General features: G+C 46.5%; 1 protein-coding gene across 15 annotated transcripts in view; it reads left to right on the top strand.

Annotated features, from left to right (window-relative positions):
* Positions 1 to 15,574, top strand: part of ZNF185 (zinc finger protein 185 with LIM domain) — a 52,623-nt gene extending 37,049 nt beyond the window's left edge. For 14 of the 15 annotated variants that reach the window (XM_036017040.1, XM_036017048.1, XM_036017045.1 and 11 more), the window contains 6 exons: positions 3,189 to 3,386; positions 6,991 to 7,071; positions 9,440 to 9,511; positions 10,627 to 10,729; positions 12,243 to 12,341; positions 13,333 to 15,574. In XM_036017040.1, coding sequence (XP_035872933.1) covers positions 3,189 to 3,386; positions 6,991 to 7,071; positions 9,440 to 9,511; positions 10,627 to 10,729; positions 12,243 to 12,341 — 553 coding nt within the window. In that variant the 3' untranslated portion in view covers positions 13,333 to 15,574. The remainder of the gene's footprint in view (positions 1 to 3,188; positions 3,387 to 6,990; positions 7,072 to 9,439; positions 9,512 to 10,626; positions 10,730 to 12,242; positions 12,342 to 13,332) is intronic. The other variant, XM_036017041.1, reaches the window with a different exon arrangement.
* Positions 15,575 to 15,823: the final 249 nt, after the last annotated feature.

The raw sequence follows: 15,823 nt of genomic DNA, 5'->3' as shown, positions 1-15,823 counted from the left end.
CAGCCTGTGTGCGTGTGCACACCTGCGCACCAGCAAGAAACTTTTCTGCGTGCACCTGTGCGTGCGTGGCTTGAGCTCGCGCGTGTGCGCGCCTGCGCACCGGCATGCAACCTTCCTGCGCCTGTGCGTGTGTGGCTTGAGCTCGTGCGTGCGCCAGCTTCTAGCCTGCGTGTGCGCGCGCCTGCGCACAAGCATAAAACCTTTTTGCGTGCGCCTGTGCGTGCGTGCGCGCCTGCGCACCAGCATGAAACCATCCTGTCCCTGTGCGTGTGTGGCTTGAGCTCGTGCGTGCGCCTGTGCACAAGCATAAAACCGTTCTGCGTGCATCTGTGCGTGCATGCGCCTGCTCCCAGCCTGCGTGCGTGCGCACGCCTGCGCCCGCGCCCGGCGTGTGGGTTTGACTCCGTGTGCGTTCGCGCGCGCGCGCGCGCAAGCCGCCATTTCCCTGCAGCCGCAAATTCTGGACGCAGTGCCTGTCGGGAAATGTGACCATCCACAAAGTGAAATGGCTGACCACCCAGAAAATGGTTTCCTTGGAGCTTCTCATGTAGCTGTGCCCGCATCGGCCGACAGATGGCGCGCGAGGATCACAGATGGGTTGGGCCTCCGTGAACTCCACCTGCCCTTCCCCCTGTAGGCCTGGCCCCTGTCCTTGGCCTTGAAGCCTCTTGTACCACCGTAGTCAATGCGGAGGTGGGAGAGAGGAAGGGAGCTGAAGACCTGCAAGCAGCCGAAAGGGGAACCTGTGGCCCGATCGTGTTTGGCAGGGTGCCCTGGAGACAGTCGTTCCTGGACCCTGGTCTTCAGAGCTATCTGCGGTTGTGGGCTGTGACACATAGGGAAGGCAGCTGGACCACCCACTCACAAGGGACCCCAGGGCGGACCTACCTTCTCTGGGTTCTGGGGCTCCGTAGGGAGGGGCTTAGTTCCCAAGAGTCGGGTGAGGAAGGGTGGTGGAGGTGGGCGGGGAGATTCTGTAGGGCAGTGGAACTGCCTTAAACTCGAGGAATTCTACCCTTTCTAACTTAGTTTTGCTTCAGCACGCGTTAGAAAGAGGTGATATGGTACCTCTGTGATACCATATGGTATATGATATGTAGGCCTTAATACCATATGATACCATATCATATGGTATTAAGAGCCTGGACTCCAGTGCTTGATTTTAAATCTAAACTCTGTGACTTGTCCTGTGGCCTTGAGTATATTATCAACTCTCTGCTTCAGTTTCCTCACCTTTAGAATAGACATAATAGTTCCTGTCACACAGGGTTGCTGATAGAGTTAATGGATTTGTATGTGTAAAGCATTTCCTGGCACAAACTTAGAGATAAATAAGCAGTCCAGAGGAATATTTTCTTCCAACATAACTATTCAAGGGCACTTGGAAAGCTGGCTTCTGCTCCCCTTTACCAGCTGTATTGGCCTGATTTCACTGAAGTCACAGAATAGCTCATATTATTTCCACAAAACTTGTATTATTAGGCTTTGATCTAACACATAAGCTGTTTTTCTTTTTTTTTTTTTAATCTGGGCATTCCGGGTTATTGTCTTTCTGCATGAAGAACAGGTGAACTTGAAGCAAATGTACTCACTGTGAACAACTACTGTCAACCAGTAGAGGAGTCTGTTGGAGGCAGTACAAGAGTGGAAGGTGGTGTTCTTTTCCATGCAGTGATTGTGATTGTGTTGAGAATTGGTGGTAGCTGTGTTGGGCCACTAGATCTTTGATCTAGTTAAAGCTACAAGTATTACCTTGCCTATCTCTAAATGCCTGACTTCCAGATAATTCATTATGGGCCTGGAAGACCTCTAGGCTGTGACATTGCTCAGCAAGATTTCCTGTGACATTTTACTAAGATTTCCTTTTCATATGTCAGATGGGTTACACCTCCTACAATTGTAGGCCAAGAGTGAAAAACCATTATTCATACTTGTCCCTGTGTTGCAGTAGGCCCCCAAATTGCTCTTTGAAGACAATTTTGGCTTTATTCACAAATTTGGTGAGGATAACCTCTGTTACCATAATCCTACAGAGGACATGGGATACAACAGGACTCTAAGTCCACAGTAAAGCTGCCTCAGAGTTCCCAGTCAGCAGACAAACTCTTTAGGCCTTCCAGGTTTATCTTTGTGTGTCATACGCAGAACTGAAGATGGTATGTCAGGGTATCCTGCTGCTAAAGGACTGGCATTATCTAAGCAGAACATTTTTGGTATCTGGCTGGGCTGCAGCAAACTGTCAGTAAAAGCAGCACAACAAGGCACAGTACCCACTTGCCTGCAGATTGGCCAGGTACAACTGGAAATGGTATTTGGCTTCTCCTTGCTGAGGTATTTTGGTTCCCTCCACCCAAGGCTGAAGAGTCACATTCAGGGGCTTTCAGGGCATACTGTCCAAAAATGGGCAATATGATAATTGCTTCCCTCTTATTCCTGCTTGAAGGCAGGGAGTCTCCCTATTATGGGATTAACTTTCATAAATAACGAGTCCCAGGGCTGGATGTAGGTGGTGGTGTGGTCTTCTTGTCCCTGGGTAAACCCGCCATCAATTGAAGGCAGGCTGCTGATTGTGGGAGGTTTGAGTTCAGGATGAGCCAGAGTCAAGGTGATGGTGAACTCGGTTTCCATTTTATGGAATGCTGGGCTTATGCTCTCAATAACCTGACTTACTCTTTGCCTGTGGCCTAGTGGGCATGACATTTTTAGTGTCTGAGGCCACCAGGCAGCAGCACCATCACATAGGATACAGGTTCTGGAGAAGGGACCAGCAGAGAGAGCAAAGCCCTTGGAAGCTACTTAGGAAGGGGATGGTGTTAGGAGGGGTATATAGATGTTGGTGTGATATGAGGCCAGGGAAGAAAGAAGACCTCCCAAAGACCTTTATGCCTGGGGCAGTCAGGAAGCCACTCCCTCCCTGCTGAATTAATGGGCTGGAAAAAGCATAAAAGACTTTGGTTTCACCTACCACATGTGGGGATGGCCTTTGTCAGTGGGAAGGGAGTAGGAGTACTGAGGTCCTCCTGAGGAAGAAATAGACTGCTACCCGATATGGGGGACATGCTGCATTCTTTTCTGTACCACCCTCCAGGAGAGGAGCTGCCTTGCCCATGGGTGGTGACATCAGTTTGCAGTGGGTGAGCAGGAACCAGTCCCACAATACTTGCTCCATAAGGACACTCATTTTTCAGATCATTGGCTGGTTTTGAGGAGACAAATGTGGTCAGCAAGCTGGGGGAGAACTGGCAGGAGAAGCCTGGAGCCCTGCGAGGTGGCCAGGAAGACCCAGCTGCATTTTCCCAGAAGCCTGAAGACCCCAGCACTGCAGAGGGGAAGGGCAGCCCCAGAAAACCCCAGCAGCTCGTGGATTTGGAGAGCCAGGCCAGCAGGTAAGAGTTCTCTGTGCTATACTCTGCTGGGCTCCTGTTCCTACAGGCAGGGTTTTGTCATGGTTCACAGCCCAGAACAAACCCTGACACACTGAGCATGCCATTTGCCTTCTGCAGGTGTGAGTGGTTAGGAGCCAGTGGGAAGCTGACCAGCAATTAGCATCCAAGGGATAGGTGTACATGGACTTTAGTTTTGAACCACAGCATCAAGTCTGTTAGACCAAGTCTGGCACAGAGAACCATGTTGTCTGGCAGCTATCTGAACCACGAATACCTGGCTCTAGAGAGGGATGTGGGGTGCCTTTGCCATTCATGGAGATGGGAGATCTCTGAGGAATGTGTGCCCTGGTGTGTATGGGACTCCCTGCCAAAGATAAAAGAAGTACAATGAAGTCTTCTACTGCTCCCACCACCAGTTTTGCCTTGCATGGCAGCATTTAGGTGCTCCCGTTGCTCCCCAGAGATCTTTTCCCAATGTGGCCATGAATTTGGGAATAGCTTCATGTGAGCCAGTTGTAGGCAGTAGCCATAAACATGTTGAACAAGATGGCCCGGGGCCCTGCCCACCTGCCCTGAAAGGGCACACAGCATCCCCATGAATAAATATAATAACAAAAACATTATAATGATACCTATTAGTACTTGCCATGTGCTGAGAATGTGCAGGCACCATTCTCGTGCTTTATGCATACTCAGTTCTCACACCAACCTTATGGGGAGGCACTGTTATCTCTGTTCTACAGATCAGAAACTGAGGCAGAGAGAAGTTAAATAGCTTGCAAACATTTATCCAACCAGGCAGGAGCCTAACAGGAATTAGAACCCAGTCAGAGCCCAGAGCCTGTACTATTAATTGCTGTGCTGCTAATCTGCTGCCTCTCTATTTGTGATAAGCCCAGAAGAGAAAGAAAGTAAATGCTCTGGTGGAGAGAGGCCAGGGTAGGGGCTGTTGTAGCTAGGATGGTCTTTGAAAACTTTTCCTGCTGAGAAAGGGATAGTCCAGTTGAGACCTAACCTACAAGGAAGAGCTAGCCTGGCAAAGAACCTGGGAAAACAAAACATGGGTAGAGGAAACAGCATGTACAGAGGTCATAATGAGAGGCCACCTATAACAAGGGACTGAAAGGAGGTCACTGTGGTTGGAGGGCAGGAAGTGAAGTGAGGAAGGGACAGGAGATCAGGTGGGTGGGGCCAGAGCTGTACCTTGCAGGCTAGTGGGACAAGAGGCTACAGGAGGGAGGTGGAGGTTTTCAGTAATTGGAAGTTTCCCATTGCTCATATGGCAGTCCTGGAGGGATCCCCATGGTATTATGTTTTACCTTGCTCCCTCAGCTCTGCTATCTACCTGACTGTTGTACTGGGTGTGGATAAAAGGGTGCCAGATACCTTGATCCCCACTCTTAAACTAGTTGAGGTCTTGGGCACTGGATTCTCTGGCAAGGGAATGATACCCCAGAGCCTAGTCAAGGTGGAGGCAGACCACGTCCAGAGCATGATCTGAAGAGCAGCATGTTGGAGAGAAACTAAAATCAGCCCAGGGCAGTGTACACCCATAGAGTTGGCCTGAGGCTCCTGCACAGTGGACAGATGTGATATGGATAGCAAAAATGGGATGGGGGTGGCAGGAGTGGCAGTGGTGGTGCCAAGCAGGATGCCCTGAATTGCACTGGGCAGCTGCAGCAGCTTTAGCATGAGACGGGTAACCTGGGAGCAAGAAAAGTGAGAGTAAGTAGGGGCCTGGCCAGAGAAAAACCTTGTGAGCTGTCTAGGTCAGATTCCAGGGCAACAGCTATATATGTTATAGTCAAAGATGGAGATTCATAAAAACCATTATACCTGTCAGTTTCTTGCCTCTGCTCTTGGGTGATGCCTTCCAGAATGAACTGCATCCAAGTCTCTTGCTTTGCAATGCTTAAATTCATTTGTCCCTCTCTCCCTCAGCCTTGTATTCTCCAAAGAGTTCACTGGCAGGTTGGAGGAGGGAAAGCTGATCCTAGGAAGGGGCTGTCCCATGCCTTGAGGGGTTGAGCTGGGCTGTGTCTGTCAAGTCCCTAGTAGCTCCATGGTTGTGCTCTAAGCAAGTAAGTCACAGGCCAAGGTTCTTGGCTGCAATGGGAAGTTCTGGTAGATACTGGAAGATTAGGGTCTTGCCACTGACCCACAGGGTGACCTGGCTCACGTAGCTTAGGTTTTCTCATCTGTAAAGTGGGTGGTACCACCTATTGACCTCAGGAGTCTTGAACAGCAAAAGCTCAATGATTTGCAAGGGCTATTTCAAAAACATCGGCATTTTTAGAAAAACTCTTTGAAGGGCCATCTGAAAATTAGGGTTCGAAAGCCCTGTTTGACCCTGTTTGAGGTCAACTTTCTGTATGGGTATACTCACCCTTTCCTCTACTTCTTTCATGGTGAGAAACCCCTCAAGCTGTGTGGTCACTGTTACAGTCACTGATGCCACTGAGCAGTCTCACATTTACATCCCAGCCTCCCCAAGTGAATTGGACCCCAGCTCAACCAGGTAAGAAAGAACAACCTGGGACATGCTCTCTGGGCTGTTTCCTCCCTAGAGCTAAAGGACTAGGCTTCTGTCTCATGTCATTTTCCTGATATTAACTTTAGTGACTCCCTCAACTCCCAGCAGCCCATTGGTTAAGGGGCAACATAGCGCAGCCTGAGTCTCTATCCCAATAAGTTGACGTGATACTTCCTAGGGCTCTACCATCCATAAGACATTGGTAATAACTTTTAGGGAACATTGTTGGAAAGGCCAAAGAAACCCCTCTGAGGCTGAGATGTATGTCTGTCTCCCTCTTGTTACCCATTGTAAGGAAAGGCACATACCCACTCCCTCACCTGCATTCTTGGCCTCACCTACTATTTTAGAGTGTAGGAAGGGAACCATTATGGGGAGGCTGAGTGAGATTTGTGTGTGGGGAGGATCAGAGGTGCCTCTGCTGACATCAGGCACAGAAATGGGTAAATTTGGGAATGTGGTCAGCTGAGCATGAGACATTTCTTGGTTCTAATGTCGCCAGGGGCCTGGCCAAGATGAGGTACCTTCTGAGCTTCTGGACCTCCACGAATGACAAGGGAGAGGTTAGATTACTGATGGAGATTCTCACAGACTGGAGAGGACCAACAGTCTAAGTTTGAGAGTTGGAGGTTCTCCTGGTCCCAGGAGAAGGGGAACAAAATGCAGTCAGAGAGGAGGGATGGAGAGTCCACTGTACTGAAGTCAGTGAGTGGCCTCTGGTTGTGTTGTTCTCCTCCTTCACACAGATATCATATCACCACTTGCTGCAGGGACCTTCTTTCTAGGTAGGGCTCTCACCTCCATACACAGCAAGCTGAACCCATGGGCTCTGATTTCAGCCTGAGTTCCCAGTGGGCTCAGCAGCCTGGCAGATTCCCTTTGCTGTTGTCCTTGCCCAGCAGCAGCTGGAGCATACCAGCACCTCTGCCCCCGGGCCTTCCCATTTGCCTCCTTGCTTCCATTCAACCAGCTGGGGGATCCTACCAGCACTGAACCCCTCCTTTGGGCCAGGCCCAGTCCCTTGGAATCTTTCAGTATACCTCTTTCTGTTTTGCTGTGCTCAATCTACAGCAGAGGGATTCTCTTCATGAAGGATTACATGAATACCAGTGAGGTATCTTCCAGGAAGCTGGTGTCTTCACGCTACAGCAGGTAAGAGCAAGTCCCTAAATAGTTCATGTCATGGCCTTCTCCTGCAGGGCACTGTGTTGTCCTTACTCCTGCATCCCCAGTACCTCATCCAGGACTTGGCCTAGAGTAGCTTCTGTGTGTAATCATTTGCTGAATGGATGAATAATGTAACTGCCTACAGACATGATCTATGCATTTCCAGCTGTTCTGCCTATCTCGGTGCATTCATGTTCCCCCTATATCATTAAGTCATTCTACACTCGTCTTACAGTGCCATCCCTTTCTGCCTGTCTTTGTTTCTCTGTAGAATAGCTTTTTTTTTTTTTGAGAACTACTGAGAACACAACTGCTTACAAAAGCGATGGGACCCTTAGAGACCATATGGTTAATTTAATCTTGTTCCAGAACATGAGACTATTCTCTTCAGTTCCCATACCCTTTCCAGCATGTCAGATTGCCTCATATGAACACACATTTGACTTCAGATCCTGATATATGCATACTCTTCACTTATCATGTCTTCATTTGTTTGCTTCCTGGAGCCATATGGAAGGGTTCCTCCATACCACATCAATTGAAAACAATCCACACAGCCATGGCCAGTATGGGTCATTTGGTTGGAGTGTCATTCCATAAACCAAAGACTCAAAAGTTCTATTCCTGGTCAGGGCACATGCCTGGGTTGCAGGTTCAGTCCCAGTTGAGCGTGTGTGAGAGGCAACTGATCAATGTTTCTCTCTCATGTCAATATTTCTCTCCCCCTCTCTCTCCCCCTCCTTCCCCCACCTCTAAAATCAATAGGCATGTTCTTGGGTGATGCTAAGCAAAAAACACACACTGAGACAGCATCCCCCTGGGAATGTTTTTTTAGGAGATACCATCTCACTGCTAGGGTGAGGATTTTAGTAACAGAGAGAAGCATCCTGGTTTTATTTCAGGATTGGTCCTCTGGGGATTCTGGACAAGTTTTCACTGGTGCTCTGAAATGATGAGCATGAAGATGGGGGTCATATTCAAGCCCCACCTTGCCCCCATTGGCTGGATTACTTTGGACAAGATAGTTAACTTTTCTGAGACTCAGTGTCTTCATCTGTAACTCCTTAGGGAGGTTTTTCCTTGCCAACTTTTTTTAGATATAATTTGCTTATCATAAAGTTCACTTTTAAAGTGTACAGTCCAGTAGTTGTTAGTAGATTCACAATGTTGTGCCACCATTACCACTATCTACTTCCCCATAAACATTTTCATCACCTCTTAGGAAACCCTGTATCCATTAGCAACTCTCTATACCACCAGCCTCAGCCCCTGATCTATTTTCTGTCACCATAGCTTTGTTCAGAGAGGTTTTGAGGTCAGAAATAATGTATGAAAAACTTCCAGCACCCCAGGGGAACTGCCCTAGCCATCTAGCATTTGCCTATATGAGTGTCACTTGACTGAACTTTGTCCATCTTCTGGTTTTTCTTCTCCCAGTCTCACCACTGTTAAGTTTATTTCTTATACTCTGACAAGTAAGTCTAGTTTAAAACTGAATTTAACATTCATTGAAAATGTTACATCTTGTGCCAAACCAGTAGACTTTCTTTATTGGATACTGAGAATTGTGTAGTCCAGTGTGTTTTCCCCTTTTGCCTGAGGAGGCTTAGAGGTAAGCATAATGTTCAGAAGAAATCAGAGCCTGGGCTGAAACTCTAACCCACCCCTTCCTTTGGGTGTGACCACAGGCAGGTTGCTTAACCTCTCACTCAGTTTTCCTGACTACCTAAGGGGGGGTCACCATATGTTTCCCATGAGAATGGCAGCTTCACTAAAGTTTACCACAGGGCATGTACTTAATCACCCTTCCCTGGCAATAGTTTAATTTTTTAAACCATTACTTTTTATTATAAAGTCATATTGTTGACAAATGATAAAGAAGAAAAACCTGACACTCCTATTCTCACCCTGTAATGCAGGCACAGGTATTACACTGGAATGTTTTCTTTGTCCCCATTTCTACTATCTAATTTCTGCTATGAGTGGCTCCTGGTGACTGGCACATTACAGTACAGACATATAGGTGAGGAGAAAAAGCCCTGTTCTTTTTCCCACTGGGCAGTAAAATGGGGGGTCCTCATGGTATACACACCCTCAAAAATCCTAGACATGGTTCACCATGGCAGATCCTCTTTGACTCCCATGCAAGGGCTCTTCTCCAAGAGAATTATGCATCCCTGGCACCAAGTTTAACACTTCCTCTACCATTTAGCATAACAGATACTGGCTGGCCATGCAGTCATGCCTCAGTTTGTGACCACAGTGTTAATGAGAAAAGCATCCTCACTTATGACTGTGGTAGTAACCTCGCTCTCATTTTCTGCCCTCCTCTTTCCCCACCACATCCCTGCAGCATCAGCAGCACTGAGGACTCCTTCAACATGGAGAAGAAACCCCCATGTGCCAGCACACCGTACTTTGAGAGGTAAGTCTGCTGTCTTACCAAGGAGGTTGCAGGTCTACAGAGGGGAAACAGCAGAGGGAGATTGCCACTCTGTTCACTTGTTTTTGTCTGCTGTTTTGTGCTTCTGATCCAGTTTCAGATATGTCACACCACTGTGTGTCCCTTATCAGATGTTACACTTGTGTGAACTAAGTAAAGCCTTTGAACCCAGCTAAGAGCAGAGTGAATGCAAAGGGCCACTGAGAAAGGAGATGGTGGTGTCTGAAAGCCTAAGGGACTCGTGTCAGCAGGAAAGGCCCTTGGGATTAGAACCTATTTGATCACTTTATAAACTTACAAATCTGATGGAAAAAAACTACAAAAGAAAGTGGTGTGTGGGAAGTGAAGAAAAGAAAAGTAGGTTACTATCATGGAAAAGCCAGAAAAGAGCCAGAGGGAACCATTCAATTGCAATGAATGAAGGTGGGGAGAGTGCCTTATTCTGCAGTTTCAAAATCTGTCACTAGATGACAGCAGTTCACAGGATGGTCTTAATGATGAAGAAGTTCCATTTTTCAATTCTTGGAATAAGGGAGCAAGGAATCTTAGACATGCAGTTTACTCAGGTCATAGTAAAAGAGACAGCTCTGGAAGAATAAATAATGTGTCTGAGATATCTGAGTTACACAGTGAGTATCACAGGGGTCCAAAAGTGTATGGGCCAAGAGTCAGGGCTCAGTGGCCCCAGGGTGTGAACATAAGTGCCAACAAAACAGGTGGCAAGGTAGGATGTACAAGGACATGTCTCCTGTAGGGGAAGACATGGGTCTTCCTGTTCTAGAAGGGAGTAGATATGTTAGGCTGGGGGGCAGAGACAGGCAAGCTGCCTGGAATAAGAATCTCATCAGGGCATCTACATGTACAATAGCGAGTAAGGTAAAGATACATGACCACTTTCGGGAAATAATGTGAGGGTCTACAGAGGCCCAATCTGGCCTAGGGCAATGTACCTAATTGCATACCACAGAAAAAGATGGCAGGCTAGGAATAGTGGCAACAAACCTGGGCCTAGCTATGTCAAACCAGAGGGTCTGACTAGTAACATCAGTAGTCTGTATGCCAGCCTGACCACCGGGTTCTTGTTTTTCATCACACAGAACAACTGGAGGGATCTGTACTTACTGCAACAGAGAGATCCTAGACTGTCCAAAGATTACCCTTGAACATCTTGGCATTTGCTGCCATGACTATTGCTTTAAGGTAAGGAAGAAAGGTGGTGCCATTGAGAACATTGTCCAGAGTTAGGGTTCCTATGGGTTCAGAAACTGTGGAGAGGGCTTGAACTCAGTATGATTGAGCTCCTCCATCTGAGAGGCTTTGCAAAATTGGGAGTTGAATGAGCTTCCAAGTCAAAGGAGGTGAATGAGTGGTGGGGACACGAACCTGATTAGAGGGGACTAATAGGAGAACAGGACATATAGACATGAAGAAAGTGAGTCTGGAAGACTATCTTATTTGCTTGGCTTTGCAGGGGAGCAGGGCAAGGAGATAGCAGAGGCAGCACTGATGGAGGGCTTTGTGAGGGAGATGGGTCTGGAGTCTGACCTGAAGGGGCATGCAGGTATTTTCCAGGTGGCTGAACATGAACAAAGGCAGCTGCCTCCTCACCCGTGGCACAGAGGGAATAGGAGTAGGAAAGCAGGTCCACAGGTGGGGGAGGAGATGCAGAGAAGGAGACATGGAGGGGCAGGGATTTTAAACTTGCCTGATTGTGGCTCAGGAAGTTAGAGTTGTGACAAAACAGTGAGGCCTGATATTCTTGGAAGATTCTTGGAAGGCAGACTGCCTGCCTAAGAGCTATCCTATAGACCATGAGCACAGATGTAGAAAGTGAGTTGTTTTTCTAGGATTCCAGAGCTGCTCGGAACCAAGGATTGCAATCCTGGTCCTGACATCAGAGCCGACACTCTGCTTCCTCCCAGGAAAGATCACCCCACTGCTCAAGCTCATTCGTGTAAATTAGTCTGACAATGTCCATAATTGTAGGTTTTTCTTACCTTTATTAGGTTGATATAACATTTTAAACCTAACAGCTGGTATTGTTACATTATGAAAAAAGAGAGGACACCCACGTCCACAGCATTGTAACAGCTCTTCAGGGCCCCTGTTCTCCACAGTGTGAAGCACATTGCAAGCCAAGATTATTGATTTTTTTTCTGTGTTCCTAGAGATTACCACCTAAATGATCAGCACCATCACTTGGCTAGGTTGAGGTTCAAGACCTGGTCCACAATAGCTAAAATGACAGAAGTGTAATACAGTGAGTCCTCACTTAACATCATTGATAGGTTCTGTGACTTTAAGCATATAACGTTACATGCTGAAACCAGTTTTAATGTGTAACAAGACCAATTTTAGTTCTGGCTAATTGATATAAACAAGTTAAGTCTCTCTGGCATCTCATTAACGTTAACGATGTGATCTGCTTAGTGGATTCAGGGCTCAAACCCAGGCCCAATTCTGAAATCTGTGCTCTTAACCACTATGCAGTCATCCCGCCTGCTAGTTTATGTGGGGTCTGGTTTCGTTGTTTCATTTCTAGTTTGGGTTTTGTATCTGTTTTCTGCCATTTTTAAATTATCTACTTCAAAGTCTAGGGTGTGCCTTCTGCTCAGTGTCTGCCCGCCTCAGTCAGGTAGATGCTCCCTCCCCAACTGCACTTGTTTACTGTGTCTCACTTGTGTACTGACCTGTAACTTGTTTTCTCTTACAGTGTGGGATTTGCAGTAAACCAATGGGTGAGCTCCTGGATCAGATCTTCATTCACAGTGACACCATCCACTGTGGGAAATGCTATGAGAAGCTCTTCTAGGTGGGTGCTGTCACCCCAAAGGCCAAGCAACCAAGATTATTAGAGGGAAGAAATGTGCCCTGGTCTCCCTCTGAGTCTCAACGTAGGACACTGATATCCCTCTTAGCATTTATTATGTTCATGGGCCCTGAGTCCTCTGTTCCTATGCCCTATGATACTTTGAAGTCTTAGGTGGAAAGGCTCTCCTCAGGAACACTTCTAATTTGCAGAGGTTGTAGTCTCTTCTTCCCAAGAAGTGCCTTCCCTGCAGCACCTCAGTTGAGCCTTCTAGCTGCCCTGGGAGGCCAGCCAGGCCTGTGTTGTTACTGTTGTTGGGGGATAAGGAAGTAAAGACCTAGAAAGGAAAAGGGCACCTAGCTAGTGAATGGCAGAATCAGGACCTCAACCCTGGACTTCAGATTCAGGTTGAGGGCTCTCTACTATAGGCCCTTAGGCCACCTTTACCATTGCTTGTATAGCATAAGATAAGAACTGGACAGCCAAGGTGTTCAGTAAAATAAGATACAACTGCAGAGGGGGTGGGTGGCAGCAGCTAAAGGCCAGGGTAAGCAGGCATGTGTACCAGAGTATGATGTCATTCTGGGGCTGGCCCAACCAGAAGGAACTGCTTGGTCAGCCTCTGAGCCACGTGGTCAATACTGCCTGCAGACAAGTCTGTATGCTAAAAGCCAGCAGAATCAACCCCAGTGTCTGAGCTGCATGAGACCCAGTGCCCATAGGACACTGCCTTTTCAGATCCTGGTAACCCCTCCTCTTTAGCACCTCCTCAGCTAGAAGCACAGAGCAGAATATTTTCCTTGAAGGCTGTGGAAATGGGTGGCAACCAAGTATTCTACCAACAACAAGCCTGTTTTGCCTTCTCTCCAGAAGGCATGTTGACCTGCACTGTTAATCCTGATGCCTGGGGCAGTCACCCACTCCAAGAGCCTCTGACTGGTTGTTGGATTGAATGTGTATTTCTAATCTCATGGCTACTTCTATTTTCTTTTAGGCTCTCCAGGCTAAGAAGAAGCTGATGACTTCTGCACAAGTCTAGCTATCCCCAGTTATCCCAACTTGCTGGCTGCTCTTTCCTTATCACTTGGTTTCTTCATCCTTTGCCCTTCTCAAGTTGAACTTGCTTACATCCAATATCATATGCTAATGATGCTATGATAATTACTTATGTGTGTAGCTTTTTATAGCTCAGAAAATACTTCACATCCAGGACCTTATTTCAAGATCAGTCAAAGAAGATTGAACAAGAATTCCCTCTTTGCTTCCCTAGGGCATGTCAGCTGCCTGATGAGTTTAGGTGGCCTGGTATGATAGGCATAGGCAGGGGCATTGGGTTCAATGTGTACTGACTTGGGACAGAGAGCAAATCACACTTTGGTTTGTAGGTCTGAGTGTACCTTTGATAATTTAGAATACAAGGGGACCCCTGAAGCTTTTGAGGGACTAGGTTGAAGACTGTTGACGATCCCTGATGGGTAAATTGCAGACATTGAATGCTAGGGATTGACATAGGCCAACGTTTAACTTCTCTATTTGCCATATATACATCTTAAACTTTCCATATACTTTGAAAAGTAGTTAGTTGCTTTTGATTGAGTTATATAGCAGATTTTAATTACCTCCTCTACCCCCCTTTCACTATATAGTAGAGGTTATCTTTCCTGCATGCATGTGGGCATGTATTCGAAAGTGTACACAATTTTGTTTAAATTCTATGGGATATGATTGTTAGGAGGCTACTGACCAAAGGAACATCTATGTCTGATCTTGATAGCTGATTAATACCTTTGCCCTCAATTCCCAATCCTGAAGCTTTACACAGAAATCTTCTAAAGTAGATATAGAGTGCATACACTCCAGCAGGATTAAGCAGGAAGAAAAGCAGTTAATGTTTCTTGAAGCCTTACGACATGCCACACATTATCACAAAGGGATGGTGTTAATGCCCATTCTAATTCTTTGTGGAGGGTATTCTTGTCCCCAGTTTACCTGTGAGGATACTGAAGCTTGAAGAGGTGGTCATTGTATTATGCAGAACCATTGCTGTCTCTCTTCAGTAATACCACAACAGCAAGCACTGGTTTAGTGCTGAGTATGTGCCAAGTACTGTGCAGAGGTTACCTAATCTTATCAGGTAACACAGTTCCCCCTGACAAATTCTAACACCATGGGGAAGGTATGAAATCACACTCCTCCTCTGGGTATCCTGGGTCACCCCATGAAGTACCACAAGGGCCAAACTGTCCCCCTTCCCTCTCCTCCTCTTTCTGTAAAAACAGTTTTGAACTGAAATGCTCTCAGATGGGAAGAGATATGACTCACAGACCTTCCTAAAGAGGAGTTTGTCACCCCACAGAAAGTTTCAGTGGGCTAGCTGATCTGAACACAGGGCCTTCAGTGGCCTTCTATTATCCAATCCAGACTCTTTTCCAAGCTAGTAGAAACCTATTGGCTGGCTGGACAGCTGCAGGCCTATCCATGTAGTCAGTGATGCTCTGCTCAGATTGAATTGTGCCCCTCTGCCTTTGGGACCAGCAACACTGTAAGCTCCTCAAGGGGAGGAACAACCTGGGAGTATTTCTAATGAGAAATGAGAGCCTATTCTCTTTATTACAAAATGTTTCTCCATCTCTCTTAAGTTTCTGCGCCCTGTGCACACTGACTGGTGGACTTGTTCTTCCCGCTAAATGATCAGAGTGGAACATTCCATTTATTTGCATAGATGGGCATCAGATTTGCTCTGGAGAAAACAAGTGGTACAATTACCAGCACTAAATATAAGCTAGTCTTTCTGAAGTCTAGCCTGCAGCATGAGACTTCGTACATGGTAGGCACTGACACATAGATGCTGAGTAAATGAGTGAAAGGAAGGGTAAGGTCACTCCTTGGGGTGGGACATTCCATCCCTGAGTCTTGGTACAGGACCAGCTAATGGAGTGCAGGATAAAGAGGTCCAAGATAGTCTGGCTTCCCTACCTTCAAGGTACACGCTGCCTTTAAAGGGAGTTTTAGAACTAACATGCAAGAGATTGACAGAAACCTTGCAAAATCAATATTGATTTCAATCAAAAATAACCTTTTCAATCTAAAAAGGCAGGAATTCTGCAGACTCAAGGAAGAGTGGTGGTTGCTTTACACTTTTACTTCTTTTTAATTGCCTAATGTTTTTAATCATACTTGCTTAACCTGTATCAATACACACAATTGTAATAAATGTTAAGATACTACATTGTCAATATTAAGGTTTCCTTTTTTAAGTGTAATAACTTGGTGTATTTGGTTGTGTGCTTTCTCCTATTACCTGAAGCCATTCTCTCTACAAAAGCTACTTTAAAGTGGAAATACTTTAAAAAGCATCAAATTTAAAAAGAAAAAAAAACAGCAAGATCTAGAAACTATTCATGCACAAAAACAGGACTTTTAAACTTGTCAGATCGTAATGAAAAACATTTTATTGTTTTGGATTCATCCTGCCCTTCATTACC

This window comes from Phyllostomus discolor, chromosome X (genome assembly GCF_004126475.2).
Source record: "Phyllostomus discolor isolate MPI-MPIP mPhyDis1 chromosome X, mPhyDis1.pri.v3, whole genome shotgun sequence".
NCBI classification, from domain to species: domain Eukaryota; kingdom Metazoa; phylum Chordata; class Mammalia; order Chiroptera; family Phyllostomidae; genus Phyllostomus; species Phyllostomus discolor.
Note: the sequence above shows the minus strand (reverse complement) of the source record. Positions and strands in the feature narration are given on the sequence as shown.